This window comes from Leucoraja erinacea, chromosome 16 (assembly GCF_028641065.1).
Source record: "Leucoraja erinacea ecotype New England chromosome 16, Leri_hhj_1, whole genome shotgun sequence".
Taxonomy (NCBI): domain Eukaryota; kingdom Metazoa; phylum Chordata; class Chondrichthyes; order Rajiformes; family Rajidae; genus Leucoraja; species Leucoraja erinaceus.
In genome coordinates this window covers 5,551,872-5,576,642 of record NC_073392.1, presented here as the reverse complement: position 1 = coordinate 5,576,642, position 24,771 = coordinate 5,551,872, and the positions used below count along the sequence as shown (strand labels likewise).

Sequence of the window (24,771 nt, the reverse complement as noted above, 5' to 3'; positions counted from 1 at the left end):
AACATCTCTGGAGAACATTGATAGGTGACGTTTCGGGTCGGTACCATTCTTCAGAAACGTCACCTATCAATGTTCTTCAGAGATGCTACCTGACCCGCTGAGTTACTCCAGCACTTTGTGTCTAAATGCACAAATTAGAAGCTTTTAATGATGTTATAGGTCATACAGAAATTCAACCCACGTCTACTCATCATTCAGCTCGAATAATGAAACCAATTCATACTGACAAAGCAAATTAATTTTAATTGATGAGTAGCAACCTCTGAAGGACAATGCTTCTCATCATTTATTGCCAAAACAAATAGCAAAGTTTAAATGTGATTTAAAAAAAACAAAGCAACGACAGATACTGGTTTATACTAAAGATAGACCCAAAATGCTGGACTGACGGAAGGGTCGAGACCCTTCTACCGTCACCCATTCCTTATCTCCAGAGATGCTGCCTGACCCGCTGAGTTACTCCAGCACTTTGTGCCTATTTTCGGTGCAAACCAGCACCTGCAGTTCCTTCCTACACGTCATTTGTGCATTTAGTGGCTGAGGCTGACTGACAAATCACGGCAGCTGGAAGGAACTGCAGATGCTGGTTTACCCCGAAGAGAGACCCAAAATGCTGGAGTAACTCGGCGGGACGGGGCAGCATCTCTGGAGCGAAGGAATGAGTGACATTTTGGGGCAAGACCTTTCTTCAGACTGAGAGGCCAGGGGGAGAGGGAGACACCGAGATATGGAAGGGCATCGAGGCAGCAAAGGGGCTGCAGGTCAAGGAAAATGTCGAATGGATCATAGAAACATAGAAAATAGGTGCAGGAGTAGACCGTTCGGCCCTTCGAGATAGCACGGCCATTCAATATCATGGCTGATCATCCAAAATCAGTACCCTGTTCCTGCGTTTCCCCCATATCCCTTGATTCCGTTGGTTCTGATCATTGGTCATCATCATCGTTGTGTTGCAAGATATGATGTATTTGGCCTTAACTTCAGCTATTTAAAGGGGCCTGTCCCACTGTACGAGCTCATTCAAGAGCTCTCCTGAATTCGAAAAAAATCAAACTCGTGGTAAGTACGTAGAATGTACGTAGCGGGTACGTCGGAGCTCGGGGACGTCCCTGAGCGGCTCGTAACGTTAACGGCAGGTACTCGGGGGAAACGCGGTAAGCTCGCGAAGACTCGCGAAGATTTTTCAACACGTTGAAAAATGTCCACGAGAGCCCCGAGTACCTACGAGCGGCCATGACCGTAAATCTCCGAGTTCGAATCAGGGGAAACTCGGGAGAATTAGCTCGTACAGTGGGAGAGCCCCATAACTCTTGTTGTACCACTGTGATGACACCGCAGATGCCTTTCCCTGCAGTCTGGTCGTTTCTCTGCACCTGGCTGTCTTCATCCACACTGGATACTGATGTTGTGCTCACAGCCCCCTGCTGAAGGGAATGGGACTCAGCATCGCTCCTGTGTGGTTGCGTTTGCAGGGAACAACTGTGCACTGATGCACGGCGGAATCGCCCACTGCCGAGGAGAAAGATGAAGGATAACTGAAGCAGGTCAATAGATTCACTAGCCTTTAATCCATTGTTCTGGCTTTAAAGTGCCATTGAGAAGAGGCCAGTGGGATCTTGATCTCAGCTCTCTGCCATCAAAGATTTAGAAAAATAACCTGCGCCACGATGGAGTGCGCTCTTCAGAAGGGCAACAGCTCCAGCCCACATGCTTTAAGGTTGTTCTTATCCATGGCAGCTGCCTTCAACACTGCCAAAATAGCTTGGAGCAAGCAAAATGCGTATGAAGGAACTGCAGATGCTGGTTTAAAATCAAAGATGCTGGAGTAACTCAGCGGGACAGGCAGCATCTCTGGAGAGAAGGAATGGGTGACGTTTCGGGACGAGACCCATGACTGTCCCGCTGAGTTGCTCCAGCATTTTGTGTTTGCTTTGGAGCAAGCATTATGATTTAAGTAATATATGACATAATATATTAAGTACTTACATCCACTGTCTTTCCTGTATACCCCACCCCACTCTATTTCTCCCACTATCCCATCCCAGTCTCCCTGCTCCCCCCCCACCCCCCCTTTCATCTCCCACCCATGAGTCCTCCATCTCCCCTGTTTTTCCCCTCTTCCTGTCCCCTTCCACCTATATCCCATCCCTTTGGCTTTACAGCCGTTACTTTTCTCTCTAAAGAAGGGTTTCGGCCCAAAACGTTGCCTATTTCCTTCGCTCCATAGATGCTGCTGCACCTGCTGAGTTTCTCCAGCATTTTTGTCTACCGTCGATTTTCCAGCATCTGCAGTTCCTTTTTAAACACCCTTCTCTCTGTATCTGTTGTCTCCTTTACAGAGTGGAAACAGGCCCTTCGGCCCAATTTGCCCACACTGGTCCACATGTCCCAGCTGCACTAGTCCCACCTGCCTGCGCTTGGTCCATACCACTCCAAACCTGTCCTATCCATTCCTTCTCTCCAGAGATGTCGCCTGTCCCGCTGAGTTACTCCAGCATTTTGCGTCTATCTTTAGTTTAACAAGACAATCATTTAGGCTTTTTGGTGTGGATGGGGGAGATGGATTGCAGTGTGTTCCTTGTCACGGGCTTAAGACTGAAGTATCTATCCATTACCTTAGGTGAATGCTCCTGCTCTGGTGCCCAGTGTTCTTGCAACTCGAAGACGTCCACCTTAGGCAGAGCAGTCAAGCCTTTGTCACTTACTTTGTCACCCATCTCCCAAACGCACCCCATCTTAACGACATCCTCCCTGGGGCAGGATGCTCCAAACGCAGCTAGGCCAACGCCTCGTACAACTGTAACGTCCCAACTTCTACACTCATGACCGTGATGAATGAGCGTTAATGATTCAGTGATATTCTCACGTGTATCTAGGCGCAGTGAAATGCTTTGTTTTGTAGCCAACCCAATAAAGTGTCTCTTGTACATTCTCCCCGTGACCACAAGGGTTTTCTCCGGGTGCTCAGGTTTCCACACACACACACCAAAGACCGACAGGTTTGCAGGTTAATTTACCTCGGTAAAGATTGTAAATTGTCCCCAGTGCGTAGGATCATAAGTGATAGGAGTAGAATGAGGCCATTCGACCCATCAAATCTACTCCGCCATTCAATCATGGCTGATGTACCCATATAACAATTACAGCACGGAAACAGGCCATCTCGGCCCTTCTAGTCCGTGCAGAACATGTATTCTCCCCTAGTCCCATCTACCCCTCCCTCCTTACCCCGTTCTCCTGCCTTCTCCCCATAACCTCTGACACCCGCACTAATCAATAATCTATCTATCTCGGCCATAAAATATATATCCACTGACTTTGCCTCCACAGCTTTCTATGGTAAAGAATTGCACAGATTCACCACCCTCTGACTAAAGAGGATAGTGTTAGTGTGTGGGGATCGCTGATCGGCATGGACTCAGTGGGCTGAAGGGCATATTTCCCTGCTGTATCTCTAAACTAAACCCCAGAAATCAATTTGGTGAACCCTTGATGCACTCTTTGTGAGAAGGAAGTAACTGCCAAATTTAGGAATCTGTGATAATATTGCACGATTGTTGAATTACTAATCACGTTCACATTTGATAAGGGTATATTTTTCTTTTTTCAGTACATTTAACAAAAGTAGACTATTGTAATCCCGCCCACTTCCCACCTAAAGATAGCAAACCAAAGAAAATATCACAGGATTCTTTAAAACCGTGAAAGCAATAATTAGTGAGTAATTATCTGCAGATATGCCCTGGGTAATTACTTCTGAGTACTAATTATGCTTGATGCATTCTAGGCACTTGTGTAGAATTTGGTGACTAGGTTACTGGTTACATAACCTTTTAAACCCCTGATAAACACTTTCGTCCGAATACTTCAAGATGTAATTATATACTTTCAATTCTGTCTATATTTCAACCATTGGCTGTTTATTAGTTCCAGGGTTTAGTTTTGAGATACAGTGCGGAAACAGGCCCTTCGGCCCACCGAGTCTGCACCGACCAGCGATCCCCGCCCACTAACACTCATTTACCAAGCCAATGTGTCCTCCTACAAACCTGCACGTCTTTGGAGTGTGGGAGGACATTGAAGATCACGGAGAAAGCCCACGCAGGTCACGGGGAGAACGTACAGACAGCGCCCGTAGCCAGGGTTGAACCCGGGACTCCGGCGCTGTGAGGCAGCACGTTTACCGCTGCCGCCCCCTTAATATCGTATTAACATGACACTGATTTTATTCTTGGGATTGCAGCAGGTTAAGGGATGATCTTTGAGGTGTATCAAATCATGAGGGGAATGGATAGGGTGAATGCACAGAAACTTTTGCCCAGAGTAGGGGAATCAAGAAGTAGAGAACATAGGTTTGAGGTGAGGGGGGGGGGAAGATTTAATAAGGACCTGAGGGGCAACATTTTCACACAGAGTACGGTGGGTATATGGAACGAGCTGCCAGAGGAGATAGTCAAAGTAGGCAGAATAACAACACTTTTGGACAGATACATAGATAGGATAGGTTTAGAGGGATATGAGCCAAATGTGGGTAAATGGGACTAGCTTATGGTGGGACACCATGGTCGGCATGGATGAGCTGAAGGGCCTGTTTCTGTGCTGTATGACTCCAAGAGAAATTAAATATCTGTACATTATTGGAAAGATGTAATCCTGGATGTTCAAAAACCACCTTGCATGGCATGTTAAAGACCATTTGGACAGGTACATGAAAAAGGGAAGGTTTAGAGGGATTGGAGCTAAACGCGGGCAGGTGGGACTAGTGTAGATTGGGCATCTTGGTCGGCATGGGCAAGGTGGGCCGAAGGGCCTGTTTCCACGCTGAAGACGTGTTACTGCCAGGGAGAGAGAAGAAAAATCACTTGAAATATTTCACAACATCTGAGGAACTGCAGTATTACTGCAGGGAGGCTATAAAATAGAACCATAGAGACTTTAGGTGCTGTCTGTGTGGAGTTTGCACGTTCTCCCTGTGACCGTATGGGTTTTCTCCGGGAGCTCCGGCTTCCTCCCACATTCCAAAGACGTACAGGTTTGTAGGTTAATTGGCTTCAGTAAAGATTGTAAATTGTCCCTTGGAGCTGGTGTGCGGGGGAATCACTGGTCGGTGCTAAACTCGATGGGCTGAAGGGCCTGTTTCCGGGCTGCATCTGTAAACGCAGCTTTTCTTTTAACTTGAATGCCGAAACACTGAATACTATTGCAGAGATCACATGGGAGATAATGTTACTGTCCATTGACTGACTAGAGTTCTCGATTTGTACAGGTGTCAGAGGTTATGCGCAGAAGGCAGGAGAATGGGGTTAGGAGGGAGAGATAGATCAGCCATGATTGAATGGCGGAATAGACTTGATGGGCCGAATGTCCTAAATCTCCTCCAATTCCTTATAACCTTTGAGGAAACCTTGATAAAATTATTAACAGTGCCTTCAAATATATGTATTGAAAAGCCTGGTTTTTCCTGTTGCTGGGTATATCCTGCAGTATAAATGTCTGGAAGTGTTTTCTATCCATGACTTGCGTACAACAGATTCCCTTTGTTATCAGGCAACTATTTCTGTCCTGCATAATTCATGGTTACAAGGTGTATGCACTTGATGATAAAAGAAACTGATGTTTAATTTACACTGCTTTGTGCAGCCTTCAATGGGTTCCCTATAATACATAAATAGCCATGCTAATTGAGTTCAGTAACTCGCTGTAGATCAGCTACCACTGTAGGCCTACTTTAAAACAAAAGTTGTTTGTCTTTTTGTGTTGAAGTACCTTGTTGATTGGTATTGAAGTGATGTGTTTATCGGTGTTTCCCTTGAGCTGGACTGTGCGGGCTGAAGTTGTACTGCCATTACGGCTTGTCAAAATCTGACGGAGCTGTTCGCGAGATGAGCAATAAGCACGGTGGCGCAGCGGTAGAGACCCGGGTTTGATCCCGACTATGTTCGTTCTTCCCATGACCGCGTGGGTTTTCTCCGGGAGCTCGGGTTTCCTCCCACAATCCAAAGGCGTACAGGTTTGTAGGTTTAGCGGGTGAGGCAGCATCTCGGGAGAGGAGAAGGAATGGGTGGCGTTTTGGGTCGAGACCCTGAAGAAGGGTGTTGCCCTGAAACGTCGCCCACTTCTTCTCTCCTGAGATGCGGTCTCACCTGCTGAGTTACTCCAGCGTTTTGTGTCCACCTCGGATTTTAGCCAGCATCTGCAGTTCTTTCTTACACACAGGTTTGTAGGTTAATTGGCTTGGTATAAAATGTAAATTGTCCTTGGTGTTTGTAGGGTAGTGCTAATGTGCGGGAATCGCTGGGCTGTGTGGACTGCAGGGTCTGTTTAAAAATGACTTAAAAAAAAAAAGCTTTTATAAGTGATAGGAGCAGAATTAGGCCATTCGGCCCATCAAGTTTGCTCCGTCTTTCAATCATGGCTGATCCATCTCTCCCTCCTAACCCCATTCGCCTGCCTTCTCCCCGTAACCCCTGACACCCGTACTAATCAAGAATCGAACTAATCAATTCAACGTGCGTTACCTTCTGTTTTTCAACAAGACATCTGGTTATTGTGGTTCAAGGGGCAGCAACCCACTGTCATTAATTTACCGAGATAACAGCAATGGGGGAGTTAATGGGCACAGAGGGCGCAGTGAGTGGAGCTGCGGTCCCAGAGGCCGGGGTTCGATCCTGACCTCGGATGCTGACGGTGCGGAGTTTGCACGTTTTCCTGCGAACGTGTGGGTTTCCTCTGGGTGTTCCGGTTTCCTCTCTCATCCCGTCTCACGTGCGGGTTTGTGGTTTAATTGGCCTCCGTAAACTGACCCTAGTGTGTGGGGAATGGAAGGCAAGGGGCCTGTTTCCATGCTGCATCTCTAAACTAAACATGTTCATGAGTACAAGATACAAGATACATTTAATTGTCATTTGGACCCCTTGAGGTCCAAACGAAATGCTGTTTCTGCAGCCATACATTACAAACACATAGACCCAAGACACAACATAATTTACATAAACATCCATCACATTGCTGTGATGGAAGGCCAAAAAAACTTATCTCTCCACTGCACTCTCCCCCCCCCATGTCAGAGTCAAAGTCAAAGCCCCCGGCTGGCGATGGCGATTGTCCCGCGGCCATTAAAGCCACGCCGGGTGGTGCAAGGTCGCACACCGGGTCTAGTTGTTAGAGCCCCCGGCGTGCGCTCGCAGAGTCCCGCGGCCATTCCAAGCCGCGCGGGGCAGTGATGTAGGCCCCGCTCCAGGAGCTCTTCAACCCCGCAACTCGGGCGGGGGAAGTCGCCGTTGCGAGAGCCCTGAAAAGCGGTCTCCCTCCAGGGACCCGCGGGCTCCCGGTGCCGCCGTCCACAGACCTGCCGTTGGAGCCTCCGACTCTCCGGTCGGGCCGCAGCAGCGCTCCTCCACCGCTCCACCCGCTCCGGACTCAGCCAGCCCCGCGACGGTGAGGTGAGTCGTAGCACCAGAGTCCCCGGTCTCTTCCTGTTGGAGGCCGCTCCTCGTTGCGGCCCCAACGACAACGGAAACCCGACGAGAAAAAGAGGGGGATCTTTAGAAACTATACAAAATTCTTAAGGGTTTTGACAGGCTCGGGTCTCCCGTGCAGGGAGAGATTTAAAAAGTTCCCCCCCCCCCTCCCACCCCACCCCCACCCCCCCACACACACACACCCCAACAAAAAATAACAAAGACTACATAAAAACACAGGCAGAAAATAATAAAACGCGGACAGACTGCAGAGGCCGCTGCTGACCAGAGTCGCGCCGCCCACCGGAAACCTGCAGGTGCCGGTTTAAACCGAAGATAGACACAAAAAGCTGGAATAACTCAACGGGTCAGACAGCATCTCTGGATTAAAGGAATAGGTGATGGAAGAAGGGTCTTCCGTCTTCCGAGATCCTTCTTCAGACTCGGGGAGATATAGACAGAGATATAGAGATGTATAGAACAAATGAATTGAAGATATGCAAAAAAGTAAGGATGATGAAGGAAATGGGCCATTGTTAGCTGTGAGCTAGGTGAAAATGAGTTGCAGACAATGAAACTCACCGGGATGACAATGAGGACATCATCAGTGAATCTGTTCCTGGGGCAAAGTGTGTGTCACCTGTATATTAACCAGTGAAGGAGCATATTTTGTCACACAGCTGTCTGGTGCACTAGCAGATCCACTGTCCACGTATGCCTCCAACATCTCATGTACCTTCAGCAGATGCCTCAATACACTGGGAAGATCTTCCCCTTAATGGGAAATTCTAGAAGATCTGAGTTCTTCTATCAGAGCACAGAGATAGAGGCATAGTGTCACGTCACCTGCAAGGAAACGGGCCCTTCAGCCCAACTCGTCCGTGCCGACCGAGATTCCCAATTTCCAAGAGAAAAGCCACACAGTCACAGGGAGAACCTGCAAACTCCGTACTGACAGCACCCGTAGTCGGAATCAAAACCGGGTCTCTGGTGTTGTAAGGCCGGAACTCTACCGCTGCACCACCGTGTCGGGCCTCTTTATTCCCCTACTTAAGCAATGAACAAGCAGCAGACTGCGTTAGTCAGAGGGTGGTGAATCTGTGGAATTAATTGCCACAGAAGGCTGTGGAGGCCAAGTCAATGGACATTTTTAAGGCAGAGATAGATAGATTCTTGATAAGTACGGGTGTCGGGGTTATGGGGAGAAGGCAGGGGACTGGGGTTAGGAGGGAGGGATAGATTAGTCATGATTGAATGGCGGAGTAGACTGGATGGGAATACCAGACTGATTCCTGGGATGTCAGGACTGTCTTATGAAGAAAGACTGGATAGACTTGGTTTATACTCTCTAGAATTTAGGAGATTGAGAGGGGATCTTATAGAAACTTACAAAATTCTTAAGGGGTTGGACAGGCTGGATGCAGGAAGATTGCTCCCGATGTTGGGGAAGTCCAGGACAAGGGGTCACAGCTTAAGGATAAGGGGGAAATCCTTTAAAACCGAGATGAGAAGAACTTTTTTCACACAGAGAGTGGTGAATCTCTGGAACTCTCTGCCGCAGAGGGTAGTCAAGGCCAGTTCATTGGCTATATTTAAGAGGGAGTTAGATGTGGCCCTTGGGATCAGGGGGTATGGAGAGAAGGCAGGTATGGGATACTGAGTTGGATGATCAGCCATGATCATATTGAATGGCGGTGCAGGCTCGAAGGGCCGAATGGCCTACTCCTGCACCTAATTTCTATGTTTCTATGTTTCTATGGGCCGGATGGCAACAAATATTTTTTGCTGTACCCTGCTACTCGTACATTAACTTTCTTTAAATGATCTCTTGCTTTGCCTTGCAGAGTGCAAGGTCAGGGCAGCTCAATATCAACTATTCGCAATGTCTGCAGCCGTATCTCCATGGGTAGCATGAACCTCCTGCTAGACTCTTGTGATCTTACTTCTAAAAATAGAACTTTCTGCAGGCAGAGCATCTAATTAGCTCACCGTCAGCAATTACAGCAACGGGTTACAATGTAGACTTCCGACTTTGAAGATGCAGCTCTGAAACAGGCCCTTCGGCCCACCGAGTCCATGCCGACCAGCGATCACCCCGTACACTAGCACTATCCTACACACACACACTAGGGACAATTTACAATGGTACCAAAGCCAATTAACCTACAAACCTGCGTGTCTTTGGAGCGTGGGAGGAAACCGGAGCACCTGGAGAAAACCCACGCATGGATGCTGCCTCACCCGCTGAGTTTCTCCAGCGTTTTTGGCTACCTTCGATTTTTCCATCATCTGCAGTTCTTTCTTAAGCTGAAAGGACTATCACATATTCTGTAAATTCATCATTGATCTCCAAGGCTTGACACAGAACTGGACAATTGTTTTGAAAAATTAAAAGGGCAGTGATGCTAATATTTGATGAATAACTAGTTATGGATTGCAGAAGTCCATCTTCAATTGATTTTTTCACCTGCGCAAGCAATTTATTTTTAAATTGTTTCTCATGGATGATCTTTACGTCGTAGAGTCACACAGGACAGAAACACCCTCATTACGCCACCATGTTCATTCCAATCTTTAATTTATTATTAAAACTCGGAGATTATAAAAAAACTAATGGAAATCCAATCGGGGTAGAAAATCATCATCTTGTGGTTGAATGTGTTATGGCCCTGTCCCACTGTGCGAGTTCATTCAAGAGCTCTCCCGAGTTCCAAAAAAAATCAAACTCGTGGTAAGCACGGAGAATGAACGTACGGGTACGTCGGAGCTCGGGGACGTCTCTTAACGGCTCGTAACGCTAACGGCAGGTACTCGGGAAGACTCGCTAACGGCAGGTAAGCTCGGGAAGACTCGTGAAGATTTTTCAACATGTTGAAAAATGTCCACGAGAGCCCCGAGTACCGACGAGCGGCCATTACCCGTAAATCTCCAAGTTCGAATCAGAGCAAACTCGGGAGAGCTCTTGGAATGAACTCGTACCGAGGGACAGGGCCATTATTATTGTAGCATAGGCACGTTGAACTTTGTTGCAGAACTCTGGAGTCAATAGTCGAAGCAAAGGACTGGTTAATACACACAAGGACACAAAGTGCTGGCGTGATTGGGCAGATCATGCAGCATCTCTGGAGAACATGGATCGGGACCCTTCAAAAAGGCCTTGACCCGAAATGTCACTATGTATGTTGTCCAGCGATGCTTTAGTTCCTTAGTTTAGTTTTAGGAATACAGTGTGGAAACAGACCCTTCGGCCCACCGAGTCCACCTGTACACTAGTTCTATCCCACACACTAGGGACAATTTTACAGAAGCCTTTTAACCCGCAAACCTGCACCTCTTTGGAATGTCGGAGGAAACCGGAGCACCCGGAGAAAACCCACATGGTCACAGGGAGAACGTACAAACTCCCTACAGACAGCACCTGTAGTCAGGATCCAACCTGGGTCTGGTGCTGTACAGCAGGAACTCAGCAATGCCATTATGCTACCTGACCTGCTGAGTTACTCAAGCACTTTGTGTCCTTCTGAATTCTCAATAGACATAATTTTTGCAGGTGGATATGCATGTGTTGCAGGGTCGTGTATCCGATGCATGTATTTGAGGATGAGAGGCAATGCACGGAGATGTCAGAGTGGGAGTGAGGTGGACAATTTATGTTGTGTGCAAAGCCGATTAAAGGGCCTGTCCCACCAGCATGCGACTCCATGCGGCAAGCGCGACCTAACGTGGTCGCTTGAGCCGTACGGCCTCGCGGGGCCGGTCCCACTTCGATCGCTGGAACCGTATGGAGTTTAGCGGAGCTGGTCCCGACATCGCGCGGGGCTCCGAAAAACTAAACGCGTTTAAAAATTCCGCGCGGCAACGGCCTGCCAGCCCGCAGCCGCCTCGACGCCGTGTCACGCACTCGACCTTCGAGCGGCTCCCGCTTCTGGTTTGGCCACGCTTGCCGCATGCAGGTGCATGCTGGTGGGACAGGCCCTTAAGTGAGTTGTGGCTTTCAGCAAAAATATCGCCCAGTACAGTAAACCTTGGTGCACATGGTATTCCCCAGAATTAAAGATTGGAGTGTCCAGGAAAACAACTCCGGTTTTCAGCAAAATATTGCTCTGGTCACCCCATTACAGGAAGGATGGGGAGGCTTTGGAAAGGGTGGGAGGAGGTTCACAAGAATGGTGCCTGGACTTGTAAATTCATCAATTCTCGGAGCAGAATTAGGCCATTTGGCCCATCAGGTCTACCCCGCCATTGAATCATGGCTGATCTATCTTTCCCTCTCAACAGCATTCTCCTGCCTTCTCCCATTAACCCTGACACCCATTCTAATCACAAATGTATCCATCTCGGCCTTAAAAATATCCATTGCCTGAGGCTCCGCAGCCTTCTGTGGCAATGATTTCCACAGATTCACCACCCTCTGAATAAAGATGAAGGGGATTTTAAATTCCCTTGAAATGATTAAAATATTCGGGGATATAAACTACAGGGAGAGGTTGGGCATGAGACCTGATAGAAGAATATAACATTATCAAAGGCATAGATAGGGTAGACAGTCAGAACCTTTTTCCCAGGATGGAAGAATCAAATACCAGAGGGCATAGCTTTAAGATGAGAGGGGCAAAGTTTAAAGGAGATGTGCGGGGAAAGTATTTTACACATGGGATGGCGTGTAGCTGGAACATGCTGACAGAGGATGGCGTGTAGCTAGAACATGCTGACAGGGATGGAGGTGGAGGCAGATACAACGGTGGCTTTGCGGAGAATGGAGGGATATGGATTATGCGAAGGCAGATAAGAGTTAGCATCATGTTCACATTGTGGGCTGAAGGGCCTGTTCTTGTCCGGTACTGTTCTATGGTCTATGTACCAACCAAAGGAGCAACTGTTCTAGCAGACTATGCATCATAAAAGCAGACCTGGCACCATTTGGATTTAGTGAGAGGTTGCAATGTATGAAAACTTGTGGATGGAAGTACGCCAGCGAAAGATATGACGCAGTTTGCGACTTTGGGGGTTTCCAAGATTATTCCCTCTCTTACCCACCATTCCTCTTTCTAAATCATAGAGTCATACAGCATGGAAACAGGCCCTTCAGCCCTACTTGACCAAGATGCCCCATCTACACTAGTCTCACCTGCCCTCATTTGGCCTATATATCCCTCTTAACATCACATGTCCAAATGCCATGTTAAAGTTTTGATCGTACCTAAGTCAACTACCTCCTCTGGCAGCTCATTTCACACCCCCACCCCCGCCCTCTGTATTAAAATGTTGCTCATCGGGCTCCCAGTAAATTTTTCCCCTCTCATCTCAAACCTACCGTATATTCTTTGTTTCTTTATTCCCCTACTCTGAATAACAGACTCTGTGCAGTTAAGGGCCTGTCCCACTTAGGAGACCTAAACAGCAACCTCTGGTGACCTTGCCCACCACCCATGGTTTCCATGAGGTCACCGGAGGTTTTGGTCACTCTCCCTAATGGTGGAAAGTGGTTTCCGTGTGGTCGAGGCTTCATCTAGGTTGCTGCTATTTTTTCATCATGATTAAAACCGGCATCGACTAAAAATAGATCGCAGTTTTAAAAATCGATCATTTTTTAGTCGCAGGTCTAGTCGAAGCCGGTTTTCTTCATAGTCGAGGAAGGTTTTCAACATGTGCGTTTTTTGGGTGGCAGACAAGGTCACCAGAGGTTGCCGTCTAGGTCTCCTAAGTGGGACAAGCCCTGACCCTATACATTTGCCTTGTGATTTTTATACATATCTATATAAGACCATCCACCTGCGCTCCAAGGAACAAAGTCCTCGCCCGCCCAACCTCTTCCTATAGCTCGGGACTTTGAGCCCTGGCAGCCTTTATCTGCCAAATTTCTATACCCAGTCCCACTTTCATTATTTAATCCATTTCATTACTTAATCCCTTTCATTACTTAATGGTACAGAACAAGCAAAAGCAAGTGATACATGTGAAAATGTGAAAAAAAAGTTGGCATTGGCTGAGCGAGCGGAGCCAAATTCTGTTTCAAATCTCATTTTCAAAATTACAATCACTTTGTCAGAATTCATTATGCAATTAAAATATCTGTCACTTGCCTCAGCTCCTGTACTCATCAATCAAATGCTTTTATACCCCGACATGGCGGAGTTAAATGTAGTTCTTTGCACCTGTGGCTTGTTCTTGTATGAAGTGTTTGATGATGAACAGGATCTTAACTGGGGAATAGTGGATATTCTCCACTGGGTGCTCATTTCATATACCCACCACCCTCTGTGTGATAAAGTTGCTCCTCAGGATCCTATTACATTTCACACCTTACCCTTCCCTATCTCTTGTTTCCCTCTCCCCTGACTCTCTGCCTGAAGAAGGGTCTCGACCCGAAACGTCACCCGTTCCTTCTACACAGAGAGGAACTACCAGAAAAAAGCATGCATTTAAACAAATCGTCTCTCCATTGAATGATAACACCAGATTGAAGGTCCCATCCAGTAAGATCAAACCCACAATGTTCACCTTCTGTATCCTCTTTCTTTTCCCATCCAGCTTGATCCAGAGAATCATGTCTTAAGGAATAGTAGTAGAATTAGGCCATTCGGCCCATCAAGTTACTCCGCCATTATGTCATGCCTGATCTATCTCTCCCTCCAAACCCCATTTTTCCTGCCTTCCCCCCCATAACCTCTGACACCCATGCTAATCAAGAATCTATCTATCACTGCCTTAAAAATATCCACTGACTTGGCCTCCACAGCCTTCTGTGGCAAAGAATTCCACAGATTCACCACCCTCTGACTAAAGAAATACTCATCTCCTTCCTAAAAAAATGCCCTTTAATTCTAAGGCTATGACCCCTAGTTCTAGACTCTCCCACTAGTGGAAACATCCTCTCCACATCCACTCTATTCAAGCCTTTCACTATTCCGTATGTTTCAATGAGGTCCCCCTCTCATTCTTCTAAACTCCAGCGAGTACAGGCCCAGTGCCGACAAACGCTCATCATAGGTTAACCCGACTCATTCCTGGGATCATCCTCTGGACCCTCTCCAGAGACAGCACATCCTTCCTCAGATATGGTGCCCAAACTTGCCTCCTACACATACTGCATTTAGATTAGTTTAGAGATACAGTCCAGATACAGTCCCTCCGACCAACAATCCTTCCGTACACTAGTTCTACCCTACACACACTAGGGACAATTTACAATTTTACCAAAGTCATTTAACTTACAAACCCATAAGTCATTGGAGAGTGGAGGGGAAACCAGAGAACCCGGAGAAAACCCACGGGGTCACTGGGAGAAAGTACAAACTCCGTATAGACAGCATCCGTGGTCAGGATTGAACCCGGGTCTCTTGTGCTGTGAGCTAGCAACTCTTGTGACACCCTGCTGCCCCAAATGGAGCGAATAATAGATCAGTACCCAGGACTGATGTACCCCTACTGGTGAAGTGGAGAAATAAGGGAAGACATTGCAGCAATATTGTTCTTGATTTTACAGAGCTCTCAATTCAGGACATTTACCTCTGGATCTATAAAGTGAAAATGTTGTTCCACTCTGAGTGAATGGAAAGAAATGCCTGACTGGCTTATGAATATTTCACTCTATATATAGTTATATATTCTTCCTTTTTCTTTTCTTAGATAAACAAGCCGCAGCTTCAAACAGTCAAGGATCGGTTCCAGGCTTTCTTGAATGGAGAGACACAGATCGTGGCAGATGAAGCCTTTATCAATGCTGTACAAAGTTATTATGAGGTAACGTCTGTTCTCTTATGGGGTCCACAGCGAGAGAAGTTTGCTTTTGCTGAATGTTATTAGTTTTTCTGAAAATATAACTACTTTCATTTGAGTCGGTAAGATGTTCTTTTCTATTCTATTATAAAGAATTACAGTTTAGTCTGAGAGAAGGGTCTCGACCCGAAACGTCGCCTATTCCTTCGCTCCGTAGATGCTGCTTCTCCCGCTGAGTTTCTCCAGCATTTTTGTCTACCTTCGATTTCTCCAATGTCTGCAGTTCTTGGTTAAACAGTTTGGCTTATTGTCACATCTACTGAAGACCAGTGAAAAGCTTTTGTTGCGTGCGATCGAGTCAGCGGAGAGACGATACGTGATTGCATTTGAGCCATTTACAGTGTACAGGTACATGATAAGGGAAAACCATTTAGTGCAAGGTAAAACCAGCAAAGTCCAATCAAGAATAGTCCGAGGGTCACCAATGAGGTAGATAGTAATTCAGGGCTGCTCTCTGGTTGTGGTAGGATGATTCAGTTCCCTGGTAACAGCTGGGAAGAAACTGTCCCTGAATCTGGAGTTGTGCGTTTTCACACTTCTGTACATTTTTCCTGATGGGAGAGGGGGAAAATGAATGCCAGTGTCTGTCTGCTAGCGAGTGTTCTGTGGATATTATCACATTCCTACTTTGGGAACTCTTCTGGGGCACCATTACAAGCAGTCGGCTCAAAGTGAGATATGGAGCGTAGAGAGAACATGAGAGCCACTTCATTTGACACCGGTCACCCAATTCTTAGTTTAGTTTAGTTTAGAGATACAGCGTGGAAACAGGCCCTTCGGCCCATCAGGTCTTCGCCGACCAGCGATCCCCGCACACTACACCCACTAGGGCCAGGTTTTACATTAACCAAGCCAATTAACCTACAAACCTGTTTAAGAAGGAACTGCAGATGCTGGAAAATCAAAAGTAGTCAAAAATGCTGGAGAAACTCAGCGGGTGCAGTAGCATCTCTGGAGCGAAGGAAATAGGCAACGTTTCGTCCCGAAACGTTGCCTATTTCCTTCGCTCCATAGATGCTGCTGCACCCGTTAAGTTTCTCCAGCATTTTCGTGTACCTACAAACCTGCACGTCTTTGGAATGTGGGAGGACACCGAAGATCTCGGAGAAACCCCACGCAGATCACGGGGAGAACGTACAAATTCCGTTGACTGCGTGGGTTTTCTCCAGGAGTTCCGCCTGCCTCCCTCATCCCAAAGACGTGCAGGTTTGAAGGTTGACCGACCTTAGTAAATTGCCCTCCTAGTGTGCAGGGAGTGGGGTTGAGAGAGTGGGATAGCAGGTGGACTTGATGGGCCGAAGGGCCTGTTTCCAAGCTGTATCTCTAACGTAAAGGCCCCCTTGACTCGCGATCCATGGTCTGAAGCTGAACCTACGACCTTCTTACACCTCGGATGTCAAACAACTGAGCTAAAAGCTACCAGTGCGTTGCGTGTGAGTTTAGCTGAAAGGCAGTAATTGCAACAGCTGGCGCTTAATGGCTGCGCCTTTCTGTTTATTGATAATAGTAATTTAGAAATCAAACTAAATATATGAACAGTAATGTGTCCTTTGTCTTGTCAGATTGAGGTAAATGGTTAGAATATAGAGTGAATTATACCAGCAATGACAACTGGGACAACAGTTGTATTGTTCAGAAGTGATTAGGAATTCCACAGGGTACAATCTCAACAGCAGTCTATGGGGTCATCTTCACAAGCATATGATTAGTGGTAACCTGCGGGATGGTGTGGCTGATGTACGCACCGCCCTCTGTGTGGACTGTGTGTCTGTGTGGTGTCCCTGGTTTTTTATATGTCGAATAAAATTAGTACCAATTTCTTGAATATTAATAGAACGTGCTGTCAGTGGATTGCAACCTTGTTGTGGTCGGGGAGCTTGTGTGTCTCAAGTCAACCCTAGAGCTATTGCCAGCGGGAGATTCGTCTCCTGTTAGGGTCTCCCATGCTGGACAGGTCGAAGGGTAGAGGCGAGACGTAGAGAGATCCACTGGTCCTCCAGGTTGGAGGTTGAGCACAGGGCTAACAACCCTGACTCGTAAAACAGGGTTGACGGAAACAGCAACTGAAGGAATCGACACTACTTCGTTGCTGCCCTACGCCTTAGTTTGGTGAGTAGTCAGTAGTTTGGAGTTTGGAGTGGTGGGTAGGAAACGCAGCTCATTGTTATTGGGTCGATGTCAGATTAGAAATGGTGATTTTTCTCGCCGCAGATGCTGCCTGACCAGCTGAGTGTTTTACCATCATTTTCTGTTTGTTTTTTTTTCCGAGAATTCTGGCATCTATATTATTATTATTTAGCTTCTGTAATTCTTGGGGAGGAAGGACGAAATGTTGGCGGGCAAGAACCGTAGCCTGAAAATTGTCTTTCTGCTGACTGGTTCGCACGCAACAAAAGCTTTTCGCTGGATCTCTGTACACGTGGCAATAAGCTGAAGTGCACTGAAATTTAACATGTATTTAATCTGTTTATCAAGAAAGGTTCCTGGGTTCAGATGTTCCCTTGTGCTTGAGGCTTTGTGAAGGTTTTACAGTATTAAACGTGAACATAGGCATGTGAATGTTTGAACCCCTCTTTCAATGTCTGGGTTCAACGAGTATCCCCTCCCCTCAGAAATATCAATTCATAAGTTCATAAATTCTAGAAGCAGAATTAGGCCATTCGGCACATCACGTCTACTCCGCAATTCTATCATATCTTTCCCTCTCAACTCCATTCTCCTGCTTTCTCCCAATAACCCCTGACATCCTTACCAATCAAGAATCTGTCAATCTCCGCCTTAAAAATATCCTTTGACTTGGCCTCCACAGCCTTCTGTGGCAAAGAATTCCACAGATTCACTTCCCTCTGACTAAAGAAACTTATCCTCATCTCCTTCCTAAAAGAACGTCCTTTAATTCCGAGGCTATGTCCACTGATTCACCGCCCTTAAACTTTCTAAATGTTGTGGTGATTCGAACCCATATTCCTGCATCAATAGTGCAGTATTTTGCTTGTCACAATTATATACAAGGTACTTTCAAGTAAACTTGACATGACTTGACTTGACTTGACTTCTATACTTGGGTCGTAGGTTCATTGACCTCTGTAAATTGACCCCTAGAGTATTGGGAATGCATGTGAAGTGGGAAAATATAGAACCGGTGTGAATGGGTGATCGATGGCCAGCATGGACTCGGTGGGCCGAAAGGCCTTTTTCCATGCTATATCCAATCAATCCGATATCCATCCTAAATATGTAGGAAAGAATTGCAGATGCTGGCATTAAACGGAAGATAGAACAAAACGCTGGAGTAACTCAGTGGTTCAGGCAGCGTTTCGGGAGAGAAGGAATGGGTGACGTTTTGGGCCGAGACCCTTCTTCAGACTGAGAGTCAGGGGAGAGGGAAACGAGAGATCGCATCCTGACTGTGCTACTCGGAGTTATACACAATAGACAATAGATAATAGGTGCAGGAATAGGACATTCGGCCCTTTGAGCCAACACCACCATTCAATGTGATCATGGCTGATCATCCCCAATCAGTACCCCGTTCCAGCCTTCTCCCCATATCCCCTGACTCCGCTATTTTTAAAAGGCTATAGCTCTCTCTTGAAAGTATCCAGAGAACCTGCCTCCACCACCCTCTGAGGCAGAGAATTCCACAGACTCGCCACTCTCTGTGAGAAAAAGTGTTTCCTCGACTCCGTTCGAAATGGCTTCAGATTCAGATTCAATTTAATTGTCATTGTCAGTGTACAGTACAGAGTCAACGAAATGCATTTAGCATCTCCCTTGAAGAGCGACATAGCAAACGATTTGAATTAAAAAAAATAATAAGTGTCCGGGGGGGGCGGTGATTGGCAGTCACCGAGGTACGTTGATGAGTAGCGAGGTACGTTGTTGAGTAAGGCTTACCCCTTATTCTTATACTGTGGCCCCTGGTTCTGGACTCCCCCAACATCGGGAACATGTTTTCTGCCTCTAGCGTGTCCAAACCCTTAATAATCTTATATGTTTCAATAAGATTCTCTCTCATCCTTCTAAACTCTAGAGTGTACAAGCCCAGCCGCTCCATTCTCTCAGCATATGACAGTCCCGCCATCCCGGGAATTAACCTTGTGAACCTATGCTGCACTCCCTCAATTGGCAGCACTGACAGTTAATTTGCATCGCGTCTCGTTGCAGGTGTTCCTGAAAAGTGACCGGGTGTCCAGGATGGTCCAGAGCGGCGGTTGCTCGGCCAACGATTCCCGGGAGGTGTTCAAGAAACACATTGAAAAGCGGGTTCGAAGCTTGCCGGAGATTGACGGGCTCAGCAAGGAGACGGTGCTCAGCTCCTGGATGGCTAAATTCGACGCGATCTACCGCGGCGAGGAGGACCCACGCAAACAGCAGGCCCGGATGACAGCCAGCGCAGCCTCCGAGCTGATCCTCAGCAAGGAGCAGCTCTACGAGATGTTCCAGCAAATTCTGGGCATCAAGAAATTCGAGCATCAACTCCTCTACAATGCTTGTCAGGTGAACACATTTCCTTTCACTCACTGTTCTGGTTGCTACTGTTGATTGGGTAAAATGGGGGCAAGGCAGACTGGGGTCTTCTTTAGAAACAAGGAACTGCAGATGTTGGCTTACAAAAAAAAAACATACAGTGCTGAAGTAGCTCAGTTACTGAGTTAGTAAAATTTAACTAGTAACTCAGTTGATGAAAGGACGCAGCTTTTTATAATGTTATATATTACTATTATGTCTCCCTGCAACCTCAGGCTTTCCAGAGAAAACAATCCAAGTCTGACAAACCTCTCCCTGTAGCTATTACCCCCCCCTAATCCAGGCATCATTGTGGGTAGACAAAAATGCTGGAGAAACTCAGCGGGTGCAGCAGCATCTATGGAGCGAAGGAAATAGGCAACGTTTCGGGCCGAAACCCTCATTGTGGTAAAGCCATTATCCTGAAGAAGAAGACTTTAGGGTGTCACAGTGGCACAGCGGTAGAGTTGCTGCCTTTCAGCGCCGGAGACCCAGGTTCGATCCTGATTACGGGTGCTGTCTGTGCGGAGTTTGCACGTTCTCCCTGTGAGAAAACAGTCCACGTCCGCCTGTAGCTGATACGGCTGAATCCAGGTTTCATTCGGGTAAAGGCATCAGCCTGAAGAAGGGTCCCGGCCTATCCATGTTCTCCAGAGATGCTCCCTGACCTGTTGAGTCACTCCAACACTCCGTGTCTTTTTTGGGGTCTTTATTTTAAAGTTTGTTTTGGATTCCAATTTGCAAACCAGCTCAAAGCAGCAGGTGTGGGGATTGGATAAAGGCTGGGATTATCTACAATTAAAGATAAGTAGAAAACGCCTAATTCTGAGAGGCTGCGGCTGCAGCAGCTGGATGCTATTAACGATGATGTCACAAGAATGTTCCAATCCATGCTATTGTTAAAGACAGACAGTTTTCGCAGTCTGTCATGTAAGTATAGTGACTGTAAATATTACTAAGTCACAAAGCTCTCTGGTTTATGGGGAGGAAAAATGAACTTCTCTCGCTGGTGAAGAGAGATTTGCATTGCCAATGCAGGTTTTTAAGCAATCAGTCTGAATTAAGGTCTGGATGATAAAAAATATTTTACATAGAAGTCAGCTGTGGTATTTTTGTGAATGTGGTGCTTATGGCAAAGGTGAGAATCGGTACATGTCTATAGGACAATTTGTGCTGGAAGGAATTGCAGATGCTGGTTTACACCTGGACAATAGACAATAGGTGCAGGAGTAGGCCATTCGGCCCTTCAAGCCAGCACCGCCATGCAACGTGATCATGGCTGATCAACCACAATCAGTACCCCGTTCCTGCCTTCTCCCCATATCACTTGACTCTGCTATCTTTAAGAGCTCTGTCTAGCTCTCTCTTGAAAGTATCCAGAGAACCAGCCTCCACCGCCCTCTGAGGCAGAGAATTCCACAGACTCACAACTCTCTGTGTGAAAAAGTTTTTCCTCGTCTCCGTTCTAAATGGCTTAGCCTCATTCTTAAACTGTGGCTCCTGGTTCTGGACTCCCCCAACATTGGGAACATGTTTCCTGCCTCTAGCGTGTCAAACCCTTTATATCCTTAGGTAGACAAAAGTGCTGGAGAAACTCATCGGGTGCAGCAGCATCTATGGAGCGAAGGAAATAGGCAATGTTTCAAGCCAAATAACCTTGTACGTTTCAATAAGATTTCCTCTCATCCTTCTAAATACCGGTACTATAGTCCGTCAAAACACTGTGAAACTGTGCTGCACCACTACTGGCAGAACCACTGGCTATAAATATTCCTGGCAGGCGCGTGTCTCTGATCACTGGTGCTATGTGTATGTGTGTGTGTTGACACCAAGCTGTGTTCTCTCAAGGTGTTAGTTTCCACTGAAGTCAGCTGTAGAATGTTGATAAGCATCAGAGTGAAAGAAGGAGCTAGTGCTGACACAATGCCGTGTATAGACCTGGCGATGTTCTGAAGCACAGTACAAGAGGTACCTGAGAAGTGTGGGCTTGCTTGCTAAATAGGGAAGTCCAGAACAAGGGGTCACAGTTTAAGGACAAAGGGGAAATCTTTTAGGACTGAGATGAGAAAAACATTTTTCACACAGAGAGCGGTGAATCTGTGGAATTCTCTGCCACAGAAGGTAGTTGAGGCCACAGTTCATTGGCTATATTTAAGAGGGAGTTAGATGTGGCCCTTGTGGCTAAAGGGATCAAGGGGTATGGAGGGAAGGCAGGTGCAGGATACTGAGTTGGATGATCAGCCATGATCATATTGAATGTCGGTGCAGGCTCGAAGGGCCGAATGGCCTACTCCTGCACCTATTTTCTCTGTCTATGAAACAGTCACTTTGTTCACACTAAAGGGCCTGTCCCACTGTACGAGGTAATTCAAGAAATCTCCCGAGTTAAAAAAAAAATCAAACTCGTGGTAAGTACATAGCGGGTACGTCGGAGCTCATGGACGTCTTGTAGCAGCTCGTAACGCTAACGGCAGGTACTCGGGAAACCCGGAAACTCGTGAAGTTTTTTCAGCGCTGTGGAAAATGTCCATGATAGCCCCGAGTACCTACATACAGCTATTACTGTAATTCTCTGAGTCAAATCAGGGGAAACTCGGGAGAATTTCCTTGTACAGTGGGACAGACCCTTAAGATTCCACAAGAAGAAATGAGCTTATGACCAAATGTGCAGGAAGGAACTGCAAATGCTGGTTTAATGCAAAGATAGACACAAAAAGCTGGAGTTAATGTAACTCATTTTCACCAAACAGTGGCCTTTTTCCTGTATCATCGTTGTTTTTTTGCATCTTTCATTCATTTGTTCTATATCTCTCTATATCACCATTTATATCTCTCGTTTCCCTTTCCCCTGACTCTCAGTCTGAAGAAGGGTCTCGATCCGAAACATCACCTATTCCTTTTCTCCAGAGATACTGTCTGACCCACTGAGTTACTCCAGCTTTTTGTGTCTATCTCTGAGCTTATGACCAGGTGACATACCGCTCCAGCGACCCGGGTTCGATCCTGACTACGGGTGCTGTCTGTATGGAGTTTGCAGGTTCTCCCTGTGACTGCGTGGGTTTTCTCCGGGTGCTTCGGTTCCCTCCCACTCCAAAGATGTACGTGGGAATCATGAGCCAGAGGACATTGTGAAAGGCTTGGTTAGAATGGATCAGGAGAGGATGTTTCCACTAGCGAGAGAGTCTAGGACTAGAGGTCACAGCCTTAGAATTAAAGGACGTTCTTGTAGGAAGGAGATGAGGAGAAATTTTTTTAGTCACAGGGTGGTGAATCTTTTTAGACAATAGGTGCAGTAGTAGGCCATTCGTCCCTTCGAGCCAGATTCAATGAGATCATGGCTGATCATCCCCAATCATGTGGAATTCTTTGCCACAGACGTCTGTGGAGGCCAAGTCAGGGGGTATTTTTAAGGCAGAGATGTAGATAGATTTTTGATTAGTACAAGTGACTTTATGATATATGTTTAAGGCGAGGGAAAAGATTTAATAACAACAATAACACATTTAATAGACATTTGAACAGGTACATGGATAGGAAAGGCTTCGAACTAGATTGGCCAGGTATAGGCAAGTGAGATGATATTGGATGGGATATCTTAATCGATATAGGCTGGTTGGGCCGAAGGGTTTATATCTGTGCTTTATAACACTATGATTTGGTGTTGGTTCCTTATCTTGATTCACAAGATGAAAAGCCATGTTTCCCTCCCACTTAACTCTCAGTCTGAAAAAGGGTTTTGACTCTAAGCATCACCTATTCCTTTTCTCCAGAGATGTTGCCTGACCTGCTGATTTACTCCAGCATTTTGTGGTCTGTCTTCGGTGTAAACCAGCATCTGCAGATCCTTCTGACACATGGCTGGGTCATGTTCCGTTCCACAGCTAACGCAATTCTCGGTTTGGTTCAAGGCAATGTTCTTTTCAGGTTCATTCTCTTTTAAAACTGCAGGATACTTAAGGACATGGTGAACTACTTCTGGTTGAACTTGAAAGCTTGTTGGTTCAAATGTATTAATAACTGCTGTGTAGAACTGATATGTTGCCTTGCACTCAGGCTAGGACTGTACAAGCTGCCAACAGGTGGAACTTTGTAAAAAGTTGTGATTTTTTTAAAGATACATGGAGATGCTGGTTTGCTATGACAACACAGAGTGCTGGAGTAACTCAGCATGTCAGGGAGAATGTCTAGAGAATATGGATAACTTGGAGTTGGAGAGTCAAAGGTCATAAGTACTAGGAGCAGAATTAGGCCATTCGGCCCATCAAGTTTACTCCGCCATTCAATCATGACTGATATATCTCTCCCTCCTGACCCCATTCTCCTGTCTTCTCCCCTGACACCCAAACTAATCAAGCATCCATCTATCTCTGCCTTAAAAATATCCACTGACTTGGCCTCCACAGCTAAAGAATTCCACAGATTCACTACCCTCTGACTATAGAAGTTCCTTCTCATCTTCTTCCTGAAGGAACGTCCTTTAATTCTGAGGCCATTCTAGTTCTAAACTCTCCCACTAGTGGAAACATCCTCTCCACGTCCACTCTATCCAAGGACCAAAGGCCATAGCCTGAGAATAAAATGGCGTATCTTTAGAAAGGCGATTAGGAGGAATTTCTTTAGTTGAATCTGTGGAATTCATTGCCACAGACGGCTGTGGAGGCCAAGTCAATGGATATTTTTAAGGCGGAGATTGACAGATTCTTGATTAGTACGGGTGTCAGGGATTATGGGGAGAAGGCAGGAGAATGGGATTGAGAGGGAACGATAGATCAGCCATGACAGAAAGGCAGAGTAGACTTGATGGACCGAATGGCCTAATTCTGCTCGTAGAACTTATAACTATATTGGTGACTGAAGAAGGTTCCCGACCCGATACATCAGCAACCCAGAACCCGTGTTCTCCAGAGGTGCTGCCTGACCCGCTGAGTTACTCCAGCACTCTGTGCCCTTTTTTTTCGTCTGTTTTTCCGCTACTGAGGGAAAATGAAATTTTAAGAGCAAGTTGTCAAATGAAAATATATGT

General features: G+C 46.5%; 1 protein-coding gene across 9 annotated transcripts in view; it reads left to right on the top strand.

The window, feature by feature from the left end:
- Nucleotides 1–24,771, top strand: part of cadpsa (Ca2+-dependent activator protein for secretion a) — a 279,926-nt gene that overhangs the window by 11,804 nt on the left and 243,351 nt on the right. For all 9 annotated transcript variants that reach the window (XM_055647594.1, XM_055647589.1, XM_055647592.1 and 6 more), the window contains 2 exons: nucleotides 15,090–15,203; nucleotides 19,407–19,739. In XM_055647594.1, the coding sequence (XP_055503569.1) occupies nucleotides 15,090–15,203; nucleotides 19,407–19,739 (447 nt within the window). The remainder of the gene's footprint in view (nucleotides 1–15,089; nucleotides 15,204–19,406; nucleotides 19,740–24,771) is intronic.